Genomic DNA, 20,795 nt, shown 5'->3' on the forward strand with positions numbered 1-20,795 from the left:
AGCTGAGGGGCTGGAGAAGTTCTCACTCTCAGCATTCATGAAGGCTTCTCACCTTGTGTCACGTGTGTTGGATGCAAGGTAGACCCAGAACCACTGGCTTTGCAGAATCTTAAGTAGCAGAGCTTGGGTGCTGGAGGCTGACAGGGATGCTCGTGTTCCTGTGTGGTGAGCCTGGAGCGGGTTTGAGCCCAGCTTCCGGCTCGTGGGAGCAGGGTGAGGGGCGGCCGGGGGGTGCTCCTGTCGGGGACGGCGGCCTGGTGGACAGACCCAGGTGGCAGGTGTCTCCTGCCACGGGAGAGGAGGTGGTGCCTCTCAGGCTCCAGGGCCCGCCTGAGTCAGCACCCTCCTGGGTGATTTCTGCCCCAGCCTCCCAGCCTCGAACTGGATCGTCGCCGTCCACGGGCTTCTTCTCCCTCCGCACTCACCCCAGGCTCCCTGGGCGTGAGCCAGAGCATGGAAAGGGGTCAGGGTTTGGGAGTCACACGCCCTGGGGTCACACCGGGCAAGGGGAAGCCGGTGGGCCCTGAGCTGCGCCCTCTCAGTGAGGAAAGCCCCCTCTGCACCGGGCCCCGTGCTGGGCACCCTGGGACCTCACAGGATCCGGCTGCCATGTGGCTTCATTCATCCGCTCCCTTGCTCATGGAGCGCATCATCTGTGCTGGGCACTCCATGGGCCCTGAGCCACCCGACAGGGCGAGAGTGGCCCTTGCCCTTGGACAGCAGGGATCCGGAGGCCATGAGGAAACGTGGGCTCTGGCCTAGGGTGGCCTGTCATGTTGCTTCTGAGACCCTTTCCCTGTGGGAACAGGACTTTTAAAAGATGTGAGCACTTGCTGGGAGCCAGCCGCGGGAGAGCCTGGCAGCTGACGAGCAGGTGGACCTCAGAGCCGGACGGCAGGTGCCAGGAAGCGCGTTCCTGAGCCAGCGCCGGGACAGAAATCACCCAACTCAGCCCCTAAAGTTGGGTGACCAGGGGCAGCGACTACAGAGACTCTGGACCTGGGGTGGGGGCAGGGAGGGGCTCAGACAAGAGTGGGCCAAAGGGATCTCAACACCCGTCTGACTCCATGGCCCTGGACAGACAGCACAGGGTCGCCAGGCTGGGGCAGGTGCCACCACCCTGCCTGCTGCCCTGCTGTGCTCCCCACGTGCTGACCGACCTTCACCCTCTGGCAGAGGTAGCAGACCCCTCTTTGGGGAATGACCAGCTCAAAAGACACATCAGGGGCACCCCAACAAATAGCCCCCCGAGATTTCCCTGGTGGAGCTAACAGTTCGTAAGCCCACCCTGGGCCCCGGGCTTCCAGCTGGCTGTGGGTCCTGACTCTTGGTCACACGTGGGTGGCTAAAGCTCAGCTGCACCTGAGGAAGTACTTAGCAGGGAGAAGAGCTGAGTGCAAAGCAGCGTGGCAGACGGACTCCCGTAGGGGACTAGAGAAAGCTCACTAGTATCTTTAAAGATGGAGAATGTCACACCTGCATGACGTGGATGTGTGCAGTAGAAAAGGAGGCTCAGAGCATTCAGGGGAGGTGACGTGAGTGCGCGGGTCCCGAGTCCTTGTCGAGGGTGCACTGAGTCAGCCCCCCAGGAAGCAGGCAGGAAAGTGAGGAGCTGGAGGAAGGAGAAGAGGAGTAAGAAGTCAAGGGGGTGTTCCTGGCGTGGGGCTGCGGAGCAGGGCCTCTGGAGAAGTGACCGCAAGCCAGCCCTCAGGCGGGGGGACAAATCTCAGCTGGGAGGACCCACTGCCTAGCACCGCTGGGAGACCTCAGAGCTGCTGGGACAAGACAAGATGGCGTGAGATTCCAGGGAGCCAGGCTGCGGAGCCAGGGCGCAGCGCTCCTTAGCGGCAGGCAGAACCCGGCCCTGCAGAGGAGTCCCACCAGCCTGAGGTCCCCAGACTGCAGGCCAAGGACGAGCGTGAAACAGGCCTCTGCGGGCACTGAGGTCCTGGGAACACCTTCTGCACAGCCTGTCTCAAGGCTGCTGGAGGACAAGTTGCACCAAAGCGAAAGGAGGCCTGGAGAGGCGCCAGGGACGCGGGCAGGGGGCCCACCCCTGTGCTGGGCGTTCCAGCTGCCGTGACCTGATGCCACGGATGGGGCTCGTCCGCAGCAGGAATTGGCTGCTCACAGTTCCAGAAGCTGGAAGGCCTGGATCAGGGTGGCGCCTGGTCAGTGAGGGCCTCTTCCAGGTACTCCCTGCTGGAGGCGGGAAGGGAGCTCTCCAGGCCTTGTCCTTGGGCACTAGTCGCCTCGTGAGCCCCCCCGATGACCTGACTGCCTCCCACAGGCCCCACTGCCCAGCGCCATCATGTTGGCGGAAGGATTCCAATGTGTGGGCTTTGCGGGGACGCCAGCATTCACGCCACAGTAGTCATGGAGGCCAGTCCAATAGGATGGCAAAGGCAGGGCCAGGAGGCGGCCATGTACCCCACGTAGAAGCATCCCAAACAGCCCGGACAACGTGGCTGAGAGCCCACCTGTCGGGCCGTCTCCCTCGATCACTGATGCTGCTGACCTGTCCCAGGTCCTCCCTGGCTTCTCCTGTCTTGGCCAGGCAGCCCGTTCCTCTCTCCAGGCCCTGCTGCCCAGGTTGGCCAGGGCTTCTTAGTGGGCTTAGAAGGACATCTGGCACCATGTCCCCTCCCAGCCACATGGCAGGCCTGGTCCTCAGCCCTGCCAGGTGCTCCTGCTGCCATGAGCTTGTTCTCTAAGGCTCGTTGAGAACACCAGACAGGCTGGTGCCAGAATGTGACCCAGAGGCCACAGACCCGCCTCGTCCTGGGAGGCGTCATTTCACAGAGGCCCTCGTGTCCTGCTTACAAGGCGAGGTTTGTTTTTGCTGCTCAACTCATCTTTTCAAAGCTCAGCCATTGCAGTTCTGGATGCACAGTTGGAGGCAAAACTGTGAGGCGAGGTGGGGACAATCAGCCAGAAGCGGGAGAGGCTCCCAGTCCCGTGGGCGGCTGTGCCTGGTGTTGGTGACGCAGGCTGTGGACGTGCACCACACAGTCTGCAGGGCTGTGCCATCCATGCAGCCCCCAGCAGGCTGCCATGGCCCCCCAACTCTGAGGGGCATGCAGGTGCCCAGGTCTCAGCCCCGTGGCCATGTGGCAGGACCCAGGCAGAGGGCAGGGAGGACAAGGCGGCTGGCAGAGGGCTGGGGCCCAGGCAGCACAGGAGCCAGGGCACCAGCTGGGCAGGAAGAGCGGGCCTCCAGCCTGTGACCAGGCCACGTGCATTGGAAAGGAGCCTTTGAGGACCAAGACAGTGGAGAGGGCGAGGGCCTCCGGCGGGAGGCGGGTGCAGAGGAGCGCAGCCAGCCCAGGACGCGTGCTTCCACATGGGGCCATGCAGCTGGGTGCTCTCCTCTGTCCAGCACTCCTCTCTGTTGACACCAGTGCCACCCCCAACGTCACCCATGGCTGGGAATTCTCAGGGTGGCCTCAAGATGTCCTGCAGTCAGAGCGGCATCGGACGCAGCTCTCCCCCAAACACTGCGTGTCCCTGCCCACCCTCCTTCCTAAAGGGCCAAGTGCACCCTGCTTCTCAAAGGGCCGGGTGTCGGTCTCACCCCTGCCGAGCATCGGTCTTCAAACTTGTGAAGGTCAGCAGGCAGCTGGGAGAATTTCCCGTGTGGAAGGTGGGGGTGGGCTGAGTTCACCGCAGGAGAATGGACCTATTTTTAAGCTAGTTTCAAACTGCATTTGATAGAGGTGACCAGAAAGAAAGGAGAGGCATGGGATGTGTGGGGTCCTCAGGAGGCAGTACAGGAGTGTCCTGGGAGGGCCTGGCCCTCCCCTGCGGACCTGTCGTCACGGCCTGCCGGGGCCCGTGTGGCTGGAAGGTGTGTCCCCTTGGGTTCAGGCCAATGTCTGGGGTCCCTGGAAGCCCTGCTCCTGCTGTGGTTTCCTGTTGAATGTTTCCTGTCATCCTCCCACCCCCCACACAGCCATCTGAGTGTTTAGTGTTTATTTTGTGGCCCAGTATGTTGCAAAGTATATATTGCAAGTATGTGTGTGTTTAATTTCCATTAGTGATATTATAATCATTGGCTTTCCTTTTCTTTTTTGCTAAACTCTGAGTTTCAAGATCTTTTCACATTGTTAGGAGGATTCCTGATGGGTTACCATCCGCTCCTTGAGACTTATTTTTGAATTTCTGATGATTGTCCTAACCAACAAACTTCACTACCATCAGTCTTAAGTATACCAGACATGGTAGCAGGGTGATTATCTCAGATGTTGTTAACATAACCCTAATTAGGTGTTTAAACACTTCTGTGTGACTTCCCTTCCTCCTTTAATTGAATCCACAAATCTCTAAGCTGTGCAGAAAAAGCCATGTGGTTAATGTGGTGCGATGGCACAGCTCGGGTGGGCGAGTTGGACCGCGGAGGCTGGAGGGGGCTGACTGGGCACTGCTGCAGACGTTCCTGGAAGTCAGGGCTCACCCTACGGTGGCAGGAACCCGGGAAGGCAGCCTGGTCTGGTAGCTGAGTTTTTGCCTGGCAGCTCTCAGGTGAGAGGTCACAAGAAGGCCCCCCTGCTCAGCGCACAGAGGAAAAGCAGCTTCCCCCTGACGCCCGCGGCGCCCCAGCCTGCCTGTCAGCCGCCCTCCATGACTGGAAAAGCAAGAGTGGCCTCGAATGCATCGTCCCCCGTGCCTTGGCCTGAATGTTCAGTGGCCTGGTAGAAGATGGTGGCCCCAGGCCACCAGAGGCCAGCGGAGGACACGTGGAGCAGTCCCCAGGGGCGGGGGCAGAGGCCTTCTGCACCGGGAGCCCTGTCACCAGAGCAGCCTCCCTGCCCCGACCTCACCTCCCGACCTCGCGTCCCGCCGCCCACTCACACAGGGGTGTGCACTGGTGTGCTCATACCGCCTTTTCTTACTATTTTGGTCTTTGTTTGCTGGATGATGAGCAAAACCCAAATATTCAGAAGATCTGTGACTTCAGTGTAGACATTACTGGCTCCAATTTCAGAAACAGAAATCCAGCGTCTTAGCCCAGATCTCGTTCGCTCGCATGTATACAAACACATACGCAGATGTGCACGAGCTCATACCTTCGAACCCTGGAATTGGGAGAAAGCTCTTCCGGTCCCTCGCAGCATGTTCCCGCGTGTGGGAATAGTCTGTGGTGGGAGGAACACCCATCAGGAGGCCACCCCGAGCCCTGGTGGTCACGTTTCTGAGACGGGGCCTAGAGGGAGTGGCATGTGCCACTGGCCGTGGTTCGGTGGATGAAACAGGCCATGCGGTGACTCTGCCACAGGACAGCGAGGTGCCTGCAGCCTGTCTTCCTGCTCCCATCCCACTCTACCAGCCCATCCCCTCCCTGCAACAGCCCCAGGATCACAGTGCAGGCTGAGCCTCCCCAGTCAGGAGCCATGCTTGATGGCAGTCCCCTCCTGGCCTGGCTGGCCCCATCCACCTACTCACAGACCCACTTACTGCTACAGCTGTGGGGCAGCGGTCGATGCACAAAAGAGCCCAGCAGACATGCCCCAGGCCCTCGGTCAGGCCGGAGGCCCCTCACTCTGCTGAGGAGCGGTGTAACTGATGTTACCTACATGTAGCAGAGCTGCGGATCCCAGCAGCAAACCGTCTGCGAGACGTGCTTGGAGGAGAACGGGCAGGCTTCTGGAAGACGCAGACCCAGGGCAGGACCCGGAGTGTGTGCTTTAGAGGGGGCAGCAGAGGGGTAGTGTGATGTTCGCTGCTGCCCCAGGTGAGCCGAACATCACATGAGAGTGTCTGTGGGCAGCAAAGCTGACTGGCCAAGGAGGGTGCACCTGGGGCCTGGTCCCCTGTGTGGTCCCTGGCGGCTCAGTGCCTGGCATGGTCCAAGCCAGGAGCCAGCCTGAGCTGGAGCCCAGACCTCATCAAAGCCCCTCTGCAGGTAGCCGTCCTGGCAAGAGTCAGAGCAGTCCCTGTGACCAAGGCCTGTTTTCTTCCTGTGGTCCCAGTAGCGTGATCGTGGAAGCACACAGTGGGAGCCGGGACCTGGATCGGGCTGAGGATGGTGGTGGCAGTGCCCCTGCCCCCACAGTGGGCACAGCCCAGCCAAGTCCAGAAAGCAGGTCCCAAGCTGGGCCAAGGAACCTGCCAGGAAGGCCTGGAGGCTAGGGCAGGGCATCAGGGGAGCGGCCAGGGCCCCAGCCCATCCAGGCAGCACAGAGATTCTCGCTGGCCCTGAGCACAGGCATCCACGCTAGAGCCGGCCGGGGTTTCACACTTGGCGGTGGGGTGGGGTGGGGCTCTGGTCCTTCCTGACAGGCAGGTTCAGGCCGCTAGTCAACCAGCACTGGGTCTCACCGCGGAAGAGACAGTCCGGTCCTTGTCTCAGGGTCCAGACCTGGGCCCTGGGCAGGGGTGCGGGGGTGGGGGGTTGCTTCTGTGCCCTGGGCACGGGTGAGCCTTCCAGGTGGCCAGCATCAATGCGTCGTGGTTTCTCAGCTGTGCCACATCCACAGTAGCTTGTAAAGGGGAGAGGCTGTCCTTATTAACATTCCCACACCATCTCCCCACCTCTGAAGGGCTCACTACATGTGTGATCTGGGCCACCTCTCGTTTCTAGCTCAGGGGGGCTGCTAGAGCCTCAGAATGTAGAGGCATGGTGGCGGAGAAGCCCACCCAGGGGCCAGGTCCAGTCTGGGGACCCAAGGTTTGCTCTGGACACAGCCTCCCGTGTTGTTCTACACACAGCACATGAGCTCAGGCTGGAAGCAGAGGCCCACCCGTGGGTGTCTCTCCTGCCCACAAGGAGTGTGCGGTCACCATGGAGCACGCGAGGTGCCTGTGGGGGCAGCAGGCCACGTGGGTGAATCAGTTGTCCCTCGGCAATTGGGTACCAGCACCTTTCGGCGCCTCCACTCCTGTGCAGGCCAGGGCGCACCGCGAGCTTACACCCCTGACCTCGGCGCTCCTTCTCCCCACAGGCTCTCTCACCTCGGTGTTTGTCAGGCTGCCCTGTGGTGGTGTAGGGGTAAGTATTTCTTTAATGTGTAAATAATGTCCTGTGTGTTCTTGGGGTCCCTGTGGCCACAGAAATCACTGCCTTACTTTCTAAAGTGGATAATCACTGCCAGGTGTTTTCCACAAATGTTCTGGCAGGCGAGCTGGCCCACTGCTCACACGTGTGGCTTCAAAGGCTCTGTGAGCCTGTAAGCGAATTGTTGGCTGGACTCGGGCACCTTCCTCCTGGGAAGGCCGTCTGGCACCCATGGCTCTCTTTAGGAAATGGGGTGTGGGTTGCAGGCTGCTCTCTGCTACCTGGGGGGCCCCTGTCCTGAATCCATTGCTTAGCAGGTGTGTATTGATGCTGTATCCGGCATCCAGCCCAAAGCCCAGGCGGGGCTCTGAGTTTAGAAGCTTGCAGGGCTGCTCGCTGGGCTGTTTGCATCTTCCCCGTGAGCCATGTGCTCTTACACAGACCTAGGCAGGGACACCCTAGGAGAAGGCGGGCTCTCCCTGACCCTGAAGTGGACCCAAACCATGAAGGACTGTGCAGTCCAGGCGCCCGCTGCTCCCTCAGCACACGTAACCAAGAAGGGGCTCCCCCAGCCCCCTGATCCCTTCCTCTTAGATGAGGGGAAAGGGGTGAGAACACAGAACTGGGGTTGATTGGAGGGCAAGACACAGCCTCCTCCGGCCTGTATGCCGGCCACTGAGGCTCTGCAGCCCAGCAAACATTGCCTCCATTCCCCAGAGGAGAGGCCCAGGCCGCCAGCCGGACTAGTGGACCTCATGGCCGTCCAGGCCTCACTGCACGGCTCGTTGTGCCCACAATGACAGGTCTCAGGGTGAAGCTTGGGGTCTGGATTCTGTTAGGGAAATGAAACAAAATTGTTTTCTTCCTGAGTCTTTACAAAAATCGCAGCTTTGAAAATTATCCCGTCAGAAGGAGAATAAACGGCGTTTATTCATACCGCCACCAAGCCCTCCTAGAGTTATTTTATTTTGTATTGTAAATAGGCTGCAATCTCGTAATTCAGGGCAAATTTTTGGCCAGACTTGAAAAGCTTTGGATTTGCACTGCCCTGCAGCCAGTGCTCTGTGCAAGGCAAGACTTACAATTTGCAAATGAAAGCTAACTGGGCACTGGGCCTGGGGCCTTCAGCCAGGTGGCCCTCCCCAGTGCGAAGCCCGGGTCCAAGCACCAGCAGTCAGACGAGCATTCACCTTTGCATCGTGCACAAAACTCCAGAAACCAAGGAAAATCTCACCAAGTCGAAGTAGGCAGAGAGGTCTGGATTATTTTTGGAAAGTGTGAACCATGGGATATCTGTAGGGATTGTTCCCTTTCTACTGTTCCCCAGTTACCGCTAGAAAAGTGGGCAGAGAGTCAGCCACGGTGTGTGGCCCACAGCCCAGCTCGTATGGACTTGCTGGTGCAGCCGCAGCCCCGCTGGGCCTCAGCAGCTCCTTGCAGAACCAGGTGCTGCCCTGGGGTGTCGGGAAAGCAGAGTAGGACCCTCAGAGCTGGGGTGCAGGAGGGAATGTTGGGCAGGTAAGGAGAGGCCGCTCTGGTTTTCCAGAAAGTTACTTGGAATAAACATTCAGGTTGTTTAATGGTGCTTTTTAAGTTTCAAACCATTCTTCCTTAACTATGTTAAATAGAGGTTTTAAACTGTCTTACCTTTTTTGAAACCAAAAATGAGAAACCTGGGCTTTGCTCATCTCCTGATTATCCCCTGCAGTGAAGACTTGGGGGCAGATTTCCCTCACAGCCTGGGAGCTGCCGCCCAGGGTACCCACTAATCTCCACGAGCAGTCTTCTCCCGTCCTCCCCTGCCCTTTTCTGTCCCCACTGGACAGGCGTGGAGGGGGCTGTCTGCTCTTCCCTTTGACACCTACTCCCGCCCCAGCAGCTGAATACCACCTGGCCCCCAGCAGGCGTCCTGGGCAGTGTGCCCCAGCCACCCTCCCTCACTGGAGCCTCGTGCTTGTAAAACTCGGGGCTCTAACCTGACATCCAGGATGGTCACGTGGGGAGCTGCTGGCCAGCAGCTGGAGGAGGACATAGGCCCTGAAGCGGTATGAAGACTTGTTGGGTCCCCTGGGGACAGGCAGCCTGGGTCTGTCCCTTGCTCTGGGCGAGAGGTCACAGGACCTCTTGTCCCAGGGTCATTCAGGAGCAGGGCATGGCCCAAAGTGCATGGAAGGGCCGTCCATTCTCCCTCTGGTTCTGGTCACTCAGGCCTATAACCCAAATCATTGTAATTTGAGGACAAGTCATCTGAGTATGTCGCCCACACTGCCTCCAGTCCCCAGGAGGGCAGCCCCTGGGCTGGCCTGCCGCAGGCACCGCCGTCCTCTCCAAAGGCACAGAGGCTCGTGCATCAAGGGCACAGAGATCCCCCAGCTGGCTGGTCACCTTCGATTTTAATGAGTCATTGCTCTGGCTGCAATACCGGTCCAGAGTCGTTCTATTTGAGTGGCTATTTCAGTGAACAGTACAGTGTTATTTAGAGCAGAAGCCAGTCCTTCGAAGTTGAACATCAACACTGGAGAGTCAGCAAATGTGCAGTGTCCTTCCGACATTCGGAAGCTATCTAGAGGACACAGGCCTGGCCCTTGCAAAGCAGAGCCCGCACGGAGTGACACTCCTCAGGAAACAGCCTGAACCCCTCAGAAGTGGACTCTGAGTCACCTTGCTTTGAAAAAGAAGCTTCACTTCATTGAAAGAAATCCACCCTCCCCACATGGCGATCCTGGCCGTGTGCACCTGCACATACCCAGGCCTCCCGTCTCCGAGGGCCCAAAGCACAGTGTGGTGCTCGGAGGAGGTGGATTTGGGGAAGTGAGACGGCGGTTCTCAGATGGGCTTGGCAGACGCTGTCACAGGGAAGCAGCCTGGCACCATGCAGCATCTCAGAACCCTCACTGGGCCGGCCGGGCCATCCCCAGGAAGGGCAGCCGTGGCCCCGTGTGCAGCCAAGGCTCCGGCTGCCCCACGCCTGCAGATCGGGGCCCGACCGTGATCTGGACCCTGGGGGCCCAGCGCCGGCTGCTGCTCCCCAGTCCCCCAGCTTCCCACATGGGGATGTTTTCTGCAGAGCTGGCTATGAAGTCTCTGTCTTCTTTCTCACTTAAGTTAGCCAGAGCTTTAAAAAAAAGCAATCTAATGTGCCTATTTGTTTATGCTGCACCCATTTTCCTGTTCGCTGTCACCAGGCAGAGCGGGGTGCACGGCCCCACCAGGATGCTTCCGACATATCCCCATCTCCTCCCTCCCCGCCTCGTGTTCCATTCCTGTGTAGCTCCTCCTGTCAAACATCAGGCACTTCTAATTTAATTCAGCACAAGATACAGTCATAATTTGAAGAGACCTCTGATGCCACTTCTTCCATTTCACTCACTGGTGTTATAGCTGCAGTTGTCAAAAAAACAAAGAAGACTAGGTAACCTCAACATTCAGGTATATTGGGGAAACCGAGGAAGGAAAGGGCGCCTCAGAAAAGGGTAAAAACACATGTATGATTTGTCTGTTTAGTATTTTTTGGCATGGCTTCAAGAACGGCCAACTGAGCTGGGCATGCTCTAGAGCTCGCCAGGCTCTGGCCCCAGGGGCTGCCGGCCTATGTGCTGGGGGTGGGGGTGACTGCCTGAGGGCGTGGCCTCACCCAGGGAGTGGTGTTTCCGCAGGTGGACAGTGACACCATTTGGAACGAAGTGCACTCGTCAGGGGCGGCCCGCCTGGCCGTGGGCTGTGTGGTGGAGCTGGTCTTCAAGGTGGCCACGGGGGAGCTGAAGGTCAGTGAGGAGCTGGCGGCAGTGGGCTCCTGGAAGGAGACCTGCCTGGAGAGGTCCAGCCAGGAGGAGGGGGGGACGGCCCACCACGATTCACCCTCTGGACAAGGTGGCTGTGACGGGGAGGATGGCTGCACCCAGGGAAGGGTGGGCCGTTAGATCTGTCAGCCACCGCGCAGCCCAGGGAGCATCCTCCACATTTTTCGCTATGTCCACGATGCTGCAGCAGTTCACGTCTTTGTCTTGGAAACACTTAACACTCATAAATTGGTGAAGGGCCCAGACAGCTTTTGTTGCGTGAGTTATGTCATTGGCATTGACCATAGTAGAGATTAAAACATAAATTTTCAAGACCTTCATTAACTTGAAAAGAGCAGTGACGTCTGGCTCAGTAGATCGGCTGGATTTCCCATACCTGCTTCTGCATCCGCCTGTGGAGATGCCATGTTGTGGCTGGAGGACATGAAAAAAATCTGGCCTTGCGCAGGCAGAGGGTGGGGAGGGGGGGATTTGAGGGGCTCTCGTAATGTTCTTGTGCGCCATACCAGAGTTCAACAGGTGATGGTTCCTGGAAGATCAGCTGCAGGGGAAAGTGAATCCACCTGTGAGCTACCCCTTAAAATCCACCGGCCTTCTTGCAGGTTCAGTGGACCTTTTTGGGAACATAGCCCACTGGACATTGGGAGATAGGCTGATTGGATTATGTAGCTCTTTCAAATCTTGACGCATTTGATTATACAACGTCCCCAGAATCACTGATGTTTGCAGCCACTGGTGTCGCCAGCTGTCTTATCAGGGCATCTGACCGTGGTTGACGATTCTGTCCCATGTCTTCCTTGAGGTGACAGGCTTGGTTGGTTATTTACTTGGCCCTTCCTTTTCTTTACATGGGATGTTACGGTGTGTGTTCAAGGGTAGAGAATTGATTAATCTGGTAAATTTTATCCCTTCATAAGGGACATTCTTAAGTGGAACTGCCAACCCCTGTGCACCTGGGCTGAAAACCACACTGTGGCTCCTGCAGGGCACAGCTCACCACAGGGCAGGTGCCCGCTCAGAGGGAGAGGCAGATCCTCAAGTCCTCGAGTTACTGTTGCAAACAGGCCCCCGAAAGAGCCTAGGGTGCCCAGGTCCGCAGGCGTTCATGGGCAGGAGCAGGTGCTGCAGTCCTGGGTGTGCTGCGGGTGGGCCCCACATGAGCGCCCCTCGCCCTGGCCCACCCTGAGCCCGCCGCTGCGGCAGACCGCGCACCCCTTCCTACTGCCCGGTCCTTGGTGATCAGCCCCCTCGGGCTGCCTGACAGACACTGACCGCACACAGCCTCCTGTTGCTGTCGACCAAGGGATGCTCCTTTGCCCACTTCTCTTTGCAGCATATGTAGAACAGTTGGCAGTCGGTACTTTATAGCAACAACTCAGAGGTCCTACGCAAGGGCGTGCAGCAACCCAGCCTCTGAGCTGTTTCTTCTGTTCATGGGTATTTTCTTCTGTGCTGCTCACTCCCTTGGGAACTGAATTGCAATAAGGACAGACAGGCGTGTTAAGGCCAAACCAGGGCTCCAGTCGTGGGCCCAGCAGCCCAGGCCCCTCCCAGCTCATCCACAACTAGGATCCCCTTCCCGTTGCTTCCTGGGCTACTGGCCACGATCACAGAACAAAGCCACCCCTTCCACTCCTACCCAGAGTCCCAAGCCACGCAGCTGCGAGCCTCCCCACAGGCCGCTGGAGATGAGTGCCAGTGATGAGTCCTCCCGTTAGCTTGTGATCCCCCAGTAGACCCCCTGGAAGAAGGGACCCCGGGGTCTGAAACCCTGTAGCCAGCCCCTCACCCCACGCCTGTCTGGGGTGTCCTTGCACATGGCCTGAATCCGTGGTCGGCTCCTCACTGATGTGGAACCCGCCTCTTGTCCCTGTCTCTCCCCACCTGTCTGGTGTCCTGTGCAGAACGGCTTTGCTGTGGTCCGCCCCCCCGGACATCACGCGGAGGAGAGCACGCCCATGTAAGTAGAGAGGCCGCGCCGCGTGGGTGGGACATGCGCGATCTGCTCCCCACCCCCTGAGTCCAAGGGGCCCCTTCGGTTTGCTGGTGACCAGCCCCTGCAGTGTGCATGGGTCTGTGGTGCCCCAGTCCCCGGCCTGGCACCAGGTACCTAGACGTGCCCTCGGGAGCCACACAGGTCAGCCTCACCGAGGGGTCGTGATGGAGAGCTGCCCTGGACCAGTGGTGTGGAGGGAGGAGAAGGGGTCTGGGGTCTCCAGAGCGAGTCCAGGGCACTCTGGCTGCCCAGGTCATTGCAAGACACCAGGAGAGGAGGTGTAAACTGCGTGGGGCGTCGTGTTGTCTGAGCACCACAGCCAGGCCCCTCTGGTGCTTCCTCGCATGGCCTCCGCCGGCCTGCGGGCGGTTTGGTGCTGACGAGGCTGAGGTCCCCCGGTTGTGGCCACACGGGCCAGCTGCCTGGACTCTGTTTTGGGCTCAGCATGCCCCTGACTATGCAGGCATCTGAGCGGATTGGCCAGGATCCGTCGTGCTTGTGGAGAACAGCGGCAGGCAGGGGCCCACGCGGGCAGGGGCACACGGACTGTCCTCAGGGCCTCAGCAGTCGTGCACAGAGTGCCTGGGCTGCCTGAAGGTGAATCGGACGTGCCATCCCGTGGGACGCGGGCACCACCCAGTGAACAGGTGGCAGACGAGACGCATGGTGTTGCAGTGGGGGCGGGAGGAGGCGCCACCTGGGCTGTGCCTGGACAATGCGCAGCACTTTGTTGGACGGCGAAGCAGGGGCAGTGCCTGTGGGAGAAGCCAGAGCACAGGGTGGCGAGGAGGAGCGGCCACCAGGAGCCGCTGGAGCTGCGGGCCGCCCCGTGCCGCCTGCGGGGGCCTGGCTTCAGCTCGTAGGCCCGCGGGAGCTGCCGTCATCTCAAATCTGGAAGCCAGGGGACCAGATGGGTGTTTCAGCAAGGAGCCATCTAGGTGCAAAAGATGCTTGGTACCAGCCAAGAGCAGACTAGGCTAGTCTTCGCAGCCTTGCCTCAGGGACCGTTGGGTGGCCTGTGGCCAGAACGGCCGTGCTCCTTGGGAGAAAGTGTGTGTGTTTCATTTCTCTGGAGGTACTTTTCTCGTTTGAGTCCAAGTCATCGGCTGTTCTGCATCCTAAACCCAAACAGACCACGTTGCGGCATGAAAGAATGTTCTCAGTGGAAGCTGGCCTGGCGCTGCGCTGCACGGAGCCGTCCGGTCCTGAGGCCGGCGGGGCGGGGCGGGGGCTCAGGCTCGGAGAAGTAGTGCGTGGCGTGGGAGGCCTTCCAGCCTGCTGGCCTGCGTTCTAGACACCAAACCACGCACGTTCTCGGTGTTTGTGGCGATTCAGGCACAGGGAAGCCTAGGTTTAGGTCTTGTTTGTACGTGAACCACCTTCTTAGCTTGGTTTGTCTCAACAAACCTCTCAGGAATCAGCTAAGTGCGGAGCGACTGCTTGTGTCATGCTGTACGCCTTAGAAACCGAAAGAGCAGCAGCGCACAGCTGGGTAAGCTCCGGCTTCCGGGACCAAGGCGTCTCCTGATGGGGTCGCTGAGCGTTGTGTGAAGCGAGAGAAAGTGCCGGCACCCTGACGTGGGGGCACTGGCAGCCTGCCCGTCGGGTGCAGCCTGCTTGATCAGCAACTGTGCATTCACCAGACCCCTTAGGACCTCGTGGGGCTCCTGCCAGCTCTGCTGTGAGCTGTGTGAAAACTGATCCAAACCTGTGTTTTTGCTCCAGTTCTCCTGTTTCTCACCCGCAGGGGTTTCTGCTACTTCAATTCCATAGCCGTCGCAGCCAGGCTTCTCCAGCAGAGGCTGAATGTGAGCAAGACCCTCATAGTGGACTGGGTGAGTAGGCTGCTCCCAGGGAGAGCCGGGGAGACCGCAAGTCCGACTTCGCTTCCCCGGGCAGATGGTCCCATGTGTACAGACAGGAGGTGGGCATTTCTGCCTTCGGCGGCATTTGGATTTAGGGACCTAACTTCCTGGACACTACCTCACAATGCGAAATAAAAGCCAAGCCGGTTACAGGTCTCCTTTATACTGCAGTCAGCCAGTCCCGCCGGTGACCGGCTTCTTGTGATGCCTGAACATGGGTCCATAGGTGAAGGCGGCTGCCGAACGGAACCCTTGGCAAAACTTTTTTGGGAGGCAGGGAATGTGCTGACCTTGGCCTCCAGCATCCGATCAGGGGCTCGGGCCGTGCTTGCTCTCCCCAGCTGAACCCTGTGCCTCTCAGTCACTCCCCATGAAGGCGCCCTTCTACATGGATGACCCATGCATGCTGGCTCCACCTCCTTCCCATGCTCCTCCGGGAGGTGCCACTTCCCACCACCCCAGAGGGTAAAGTCTGGTGTAAACTGCTCTGTGTCAACAATAGGAAGTGGGTCCTTACACTGTGGGTGGAGATTCAAGGTGTCCGTTTATCATCCTTTTCAAGCCATATATACACAGAGAGTGGGAGGGAATGTTGTCTTTGGTATTTATGATTCCTTTCATATTTTGTAAGGAAAAATAAAAAGGCTGGGTATATGAGGTGGTTCTACGTTTGTACTGCAAAGTCCTTCCCACTTTGGGAAAAGAGACACCAAAACAGAACCGAGGATGCCCAGCAAGCCCGCAGGCGGCCAGGACTAGTGGAGGCCGGGGTGCCTCAGCACAGCCTGTGCCGTGGCCGGGGGGGCGGGGGGCAGACCCTCCAGCCCGTCCTCGGGGGCCGTGGGAAATGCTGGCAAAGCGGTGTGAGCAGTGCAGTGGGTACACCTGGCTCATAAAGCCACAGCTGGAGAGCGCCTGGGTGTCCCCCGCATCCTTGGAGAAGGCCCGTGGGCTGCAGGAGTGCCCTGGAGGCTGCCTGCTCAGGGCCACCGCCCACAGGGAAGCTCAGGGCATGGAAGCCCCCGCGTGTCTTCACAGCAGCCCAGCCTTTCGTGCTTGTTCCTTACGACCCCTTATTTACAGCTCTCCTCCCATGTTCTCTGTAACAGGCACCAATAACCTTTATAAATGAGACAAAGATATTACGTGCAGTTCTCTGCCATGCATGCAGCTCGCCATGCACCCTGTGTGAAGCACGCCTGCCTGTCCTGGCGGCCTCTCCATCTCTGACCTGGGGGCGATCGCCTCAGGCCTAGTGGAAGCCCTACCACCCACATTTGTGCTTTTAACAAGTGAGCATGCAATTAGAGGAAGCATTTTGCATTTTAGTTTGGCGCCTGGGAGCCCTATGCTGGTGTGGGCCTGTCACACTGGCCCATGGGATGGTCTGCCAGATCCCAATGTCTGGCACAGAATGTCCAGTACAGAGATGGCACCTCACACACACTTGAAAATGAATAGCCATGGTCAGCAACCTCTCAGCAGGGGCTGAGAAAATGGTGCACTTTTCACAGACAGAGCAAGAGCCAGGAGTTGATCAGATGGCTTTGGGAAATCACGGTCTTTTGGTTGGCCTGAAATGCCAGCCCCCTCCTTCTTGCTGGGCCTTGTGACGTGCCGAGGCACCGAGTACCAGGGCAGTGATCAGGCCCAGACAGGGCCCCTCGGCTTCTGCCTTCTCCCCCATGGCCCCAAACCATGGTCATGGTGCTTACCACCCACTTCAGGGCTGCGCACTCCCTGCAGTCAGCCACCCTGGCTAGCAGTGAGCCGGTGCATCCTGCACATGGCGGGCACCTTGGCGCTGAGTGGCTCTGCCCGCCCTCTCAGGACGTGCACCACGGGAACGGGACCCAGCAGGCGTTCTATGGTGACCCGAGTGTGCTGTACATCTCCCTGCACCGCTACGATGACGGGAACTTCTTCCCAGGCAGTGGGGCCCCAGACGAGGTAAGCAGGGGCCTCCGTCAGGGTGCAGGTCCTCTGAGGGGGGTCGAGGCAGGGACCCCTAGAGGTGAGAGGACAGACATATGGGCACAAGGGCTTCATGTCCTCCACGCCTGGACCGTGGCTTCCGATGGACGCCAGCTGGTTCCATTGCCTGTGCTCACATGGCCTGCATTTGTGTGAAGTACCAGCAGAGGACAGGGTCACCTGGCTGTCACACAGGTGGCCTGAGGACTCATGGCTGTCAGCATAGGCACCCTTCCAGGACAGGCCACTGTGCAGTGAAGGGCGCTCCAGGCCGCCCCTCTTGTCCGTCCCTCCAGCAGTGCACTCGTGCCTCCTCTCACCTGCCGAGTGCCCTGGGGCCCCAGGAGCAGCGGGCCCTGAGGTGCCTTCATGACCCCTGACCCCAGCTGAGCCCCCACCACTCTGAATAAATCCCTACAGTGGGGAGCCCACTGCGGAAAAGGCTCAGCGGCCTCTGGTTCTGTCTTCTTGGCAGGGGTTGGCAAGGACAGCCTCGCTTGCGCTGTCCAGCCGCCCTCTGTTGGCGTGTGTGCGCAGAGCCGCGGTCCTCAGACGCTGCTGGCCGCTGTCTGCAGCCCCCCACGTGCAGGTGCCCCTGAGAGCCGGCATCCCATGGAAACACTCTGTTCTGGGGTCAGTGCGTCAGGTTGTTGCTTCTCGTGACAGGCCCGCTCACCCATACCGAGAAGCACGTCACGCGGGCCCTAAGCCCCCAGTCCAGTGTCTGGTGGGGAAGGTACGGCCCAGGGCCATGACGCACTTCCTCCTCGCAGGTGGGCACGGGGCCCGGCGTGGGCTTCAACGTGAACGTGGCTTTCACCGGTGGCCTGGATCCCCCCATGGGGGATGTGGAGTACTTGGCAGCCTTCAGGTGAGTACTGCAGCCTCCTGTCCTGCACGGCATGTATCAAAAGCGGGGGCCCCCACTCCAGAGCTCCTGGCTCCTGTTGGGTTTCCTCTGTCTCTTCGACCTTCATCACCCTGTGGACACACCGGCTCAGCTGGCCAGGGCCTCCGGTGTCCTTCGGGGCTCCGTCCAGATGCTCTTTTCTGAGCTGCGTTCTGCAGGTGGGGCTGCAGGCTCTCTGGGCTTGTTCAAGCCGCAGGTGGCATCTTGGGCTCTGTCTTCTCACCTCTGGTCTGTTCCTGTCTTCTGCATTAAGTCAAAGACAGGAATCCATTCTGGGTCTTGATTATAAGAAAGTGATGGAGACAGAGGCCAGGAGGTAGCACAAGGCATCAAAAGTTTCGTTAATGAAACATGGATGCTCAAATCTAAAAGATTCCACAATGTCCTAATTTTTCTACCGACAAACCTCTGTGAGATGATGGAAAACAGGAACGAATGTTCCTCCTCTACTGATGCAGACACTCCGGAGGCGCCCCCGCCGCCTGCTGCCTTTGCAGCCCTTTGTCACTGGAACGTGGCTGTGGGGTAAACCCAGGGTCTGCCTGCGTCATCAACTGGCGATTTCTACTTTGATCTGGGCCAGACTAAAGGAATTCCTGCAACCAGAAATGGATGCACAGCCGCACGGGTTTATCCTCTCTCTACCCAGCAGCTCCCTCCTGCCCAAGAAGGAGCGGCTCGGGGGCAGTGTCCCCGCCGGGTGTGAGTTCTGGGGTCTCTGAGTAGTTTTGTTCGGGGGTAAAGACTGGCACACCTCCGGTCCCTGCTAGAAGGCACCATCAATTGTACTAGGAATCAGAGCCTATAAGGTGACCAGTGACTTTTTCTTCCTACCTCTTCCTAACTCCATTCTCATTCTCGTTTCATCTAAATACAGAGCACATATGTGCAGGCATATGTATACATGACACCTCTGTTGAACGTGTGTGTGCACATGTGGCTCTAGCGGGTAAGAGTCCCTTAAAGGACATATCTGTAAAAGGTTTGCTCTAGACTCTGCATCCTGCTCTGTGGGGCCCCTTGCAGCATCTTCAGGCTCCTCTTGAAACCATACCAGGCCCCAGGCGGGTGAAGACCTGCCCCCAAGGTGTAAGCCCATCCCCAGTCACTCAGTGGTTCGTAGAAATGACCAGCTCGGAGTTGACTCAGTCCAGGCAGGAGGCAAGACAGTGCAGGTGGGGTCAGTCCCCGTCCAGAAGGCCTGCCCTGAATTTCACCAGAATCACTTCTTTTGCCCATCTTGTTAGTTTAATTCCTGTGTTTCTCCTTACTGTTGGTCAAATGTAATGTAATTTTGATAATTGCCCTGCCTAATTTAAGGGAGGACTCCCCCAGACAGATACAACATCGGGGAATTTGCTAACGTCTGCAGCTAAACTCTGTGGAAGCCGAGCCTGCGCAGCACAGCCCTCCAGGGGCTGCCCCTGCCCATCCGGGGGGCACACCAGCTACCCCTCCATCATCTGCCACCTGAGAACCTCCCTCACAAGGGGCTTCTTGGGAAATGGCAGTGTCCAGAGGCTGGCCTCGAGAGGTGAAAATACTGCCCCCATGTACACTGGGGGCCGAGCTCTGGTGCAGGTGGAGGCGGCAGAACTCACCCAACGCGGGTCTGGGGTGGCAGCCATGCAGCGATGTCTGCCTCCACGCCACTGCTTAGCTTCCCGCCAGGTCCTGCCTGGAGGCCCCGCTGGCTGCCCCAGCCTGCCCGAGGGCCCCGGGGCAGGGTGGGCCTGGGCTGTCCTACGTGGCCCCCACCCCAGCCAGCCTCAAGATGAACCCTTCACTCTGGGGTGTTGTCGACATTCTGTTTTAATCTTCTGCCAAGTGTGCACATGATGATACCTTATCAAATGAACTTTTTAAAGCTTAAATAGCTTCTTTAAGACAGAAAATTGTTTCAGGGATTTTTTTTTTATTGATTTGAATGTTAAATAGCACTTTGAAGTTTATAATTTATGGTTCCCTGGGCATCGATCTGGTGGAGAGGAAGGGCCAGGAGCCGTCTCCCCCTTTCTTCTGTGCTGCTCCCCCTTTGGGGGCCCATGGGACAAGCATGCCTTGAAGCCAGCACCTTGTCACTCAGACCGTTACCTGCCAGGTTGCATTTCAGGAGATCAAGCCCAAGATGAAGAAGAGATAAGAAAATTGCCCCTAATGAAATCCAGCAGTGACCGCACTTTCTCCCTGAGCTGGGAGACCTGCAGGGGAGGAGGGAGCCTTAATCCGGAGACGCTTTGAAGCTGGCTGAGCAGAGGCCGAGGGCTCTGGCGGGGCAGACAGTGACGCTCTGGTCCTGACCCCTCACTTAGCTGCCAGCTGGCGACCGAGCACATCCCCACCCCAGCGAGGACGTGGGACTGGGCTTTTACATCCTGACTCGACTGAAGGATGCCACAGTTTATCAGGTGCCAGGGAAACTGAGCGTTCTTTGGGGAACTGTAATCTCTTAGTGAACAGAGACGTGCCTTTCGATCGAGCACCTGGGAGATTCTGTGCATCTCCCACCCTTCCGAGCGTGGCTCTGTAACGTCTGTCACTTCAAAAAAAAAAGGTGTTTTAACATTTTTATTTTTCATTCTTACAGCAAAATATGCAGAATACTTTCTGTTTTAACCGAGTGCGAGTGTCTAGCGAGGTGGCATGGCCACATGCACAGAGCCTGTCCTGTGCATAAGGACCGGCACTCGTCACCTCACAGATACTTGATCCAAGCCGTGAGGCCTTGTTCACTAACGGCAGCACACATAAGGGCATCCACATCTTTTTCCATATAGAAGTTTTATCTGAGGATATTGTACAATGATATTAGAAGCAAAATTATAAGCCAGAAGCTCAGAGTGTAGCCATCTCACACGTAGCCGACCTTCATTATCCCTGCCTGAGACGCGCGCTTGGGGACAGGAGAGGTGGGCGCGTGGTGCCTGCCCGTGAGGTGGGAGAGAACTGGGGCGGCAGGGCCCCGGGCAGGCGGTAAGTGCCCTGACACGGGATGGTGATGGCACGTGCTCGGGCACCTGGCCCTGCTGGGGAGAAAGCTTCCTGAGTCCTGGAGGAATGAGCCGGGACAGCGTCAGGCAGGAGGACATTCCCGCGGGAGCGGCTGCAGACCCGCCTGTGTGGGGCCCGCCCAGGGAGCCTGACTGTGATCCTGTCACTGGGGTGTGTGCCCCGGGGCTCCTACCAGGTTAGCGAAGCGGCTGGGCTGTCAGTTCAGTGGCTTTCTGGTGGCAGCTTGGTGACAGACTTGGGACAG

At 58.4% G+C, this 20,795-nt stretch overlaps 1 protein-coding gene across 16 annotated transcripts in view; it reads left to right on the forward strand.

Moving 5' to 3' along the window:
• The window catches only part of HDAC4 (histone deacetylase 4), a 286,681-nt gene that overhangs the window by 245,618 nt on the left and 20,268 nt on the right, over window positions 1-20,795 (forward strand). For all 16 annotated transcript variants that reach the window (XM_057503363.1, XM_057503365.1, XM_036901195.2 and 13 more), the window contains 6 exons: window positions 6,942-6,988; window positions 10,651-10,758; window positions 12,699-12,754; window positions 14,538-14,625; window positions 16,486-16,605; window positions 17,403-17,500. In XM_057503363.1, coding sequence (XP_057359346.1) covers window positions 6,942-6,988; window positions 10,651-10,758; window positions 12,699-12,754; window positions 14,538-14,625; window positions 16,486-16,605; window positions 17,403-17,500 — 517 coding nt within the window. The remainder of the gene's footprint in view (window positions 1-6,941; window positions 6,989-10,650; window positions 10,759-12,698; window positions 12,755-14,537; window positions 14,626-16,485; window positions 16,606-17,402; window positions 17,501-20,795) is intronic.

Source organism: Manis pentadactyla, chromosome 6 (assembly GCF_030020395.1).
Source record: "Manis pentadactyla isolate mManPen7 chromosome 6, mManPen7.hap1, whole genome shotgun sequence".
Classification (NCBI taxonomy): Eukaryota; Metazoa; Chordata; class Mammalia; order Pholidota; family Manidae; genus Manis; species Manis pentadactyla.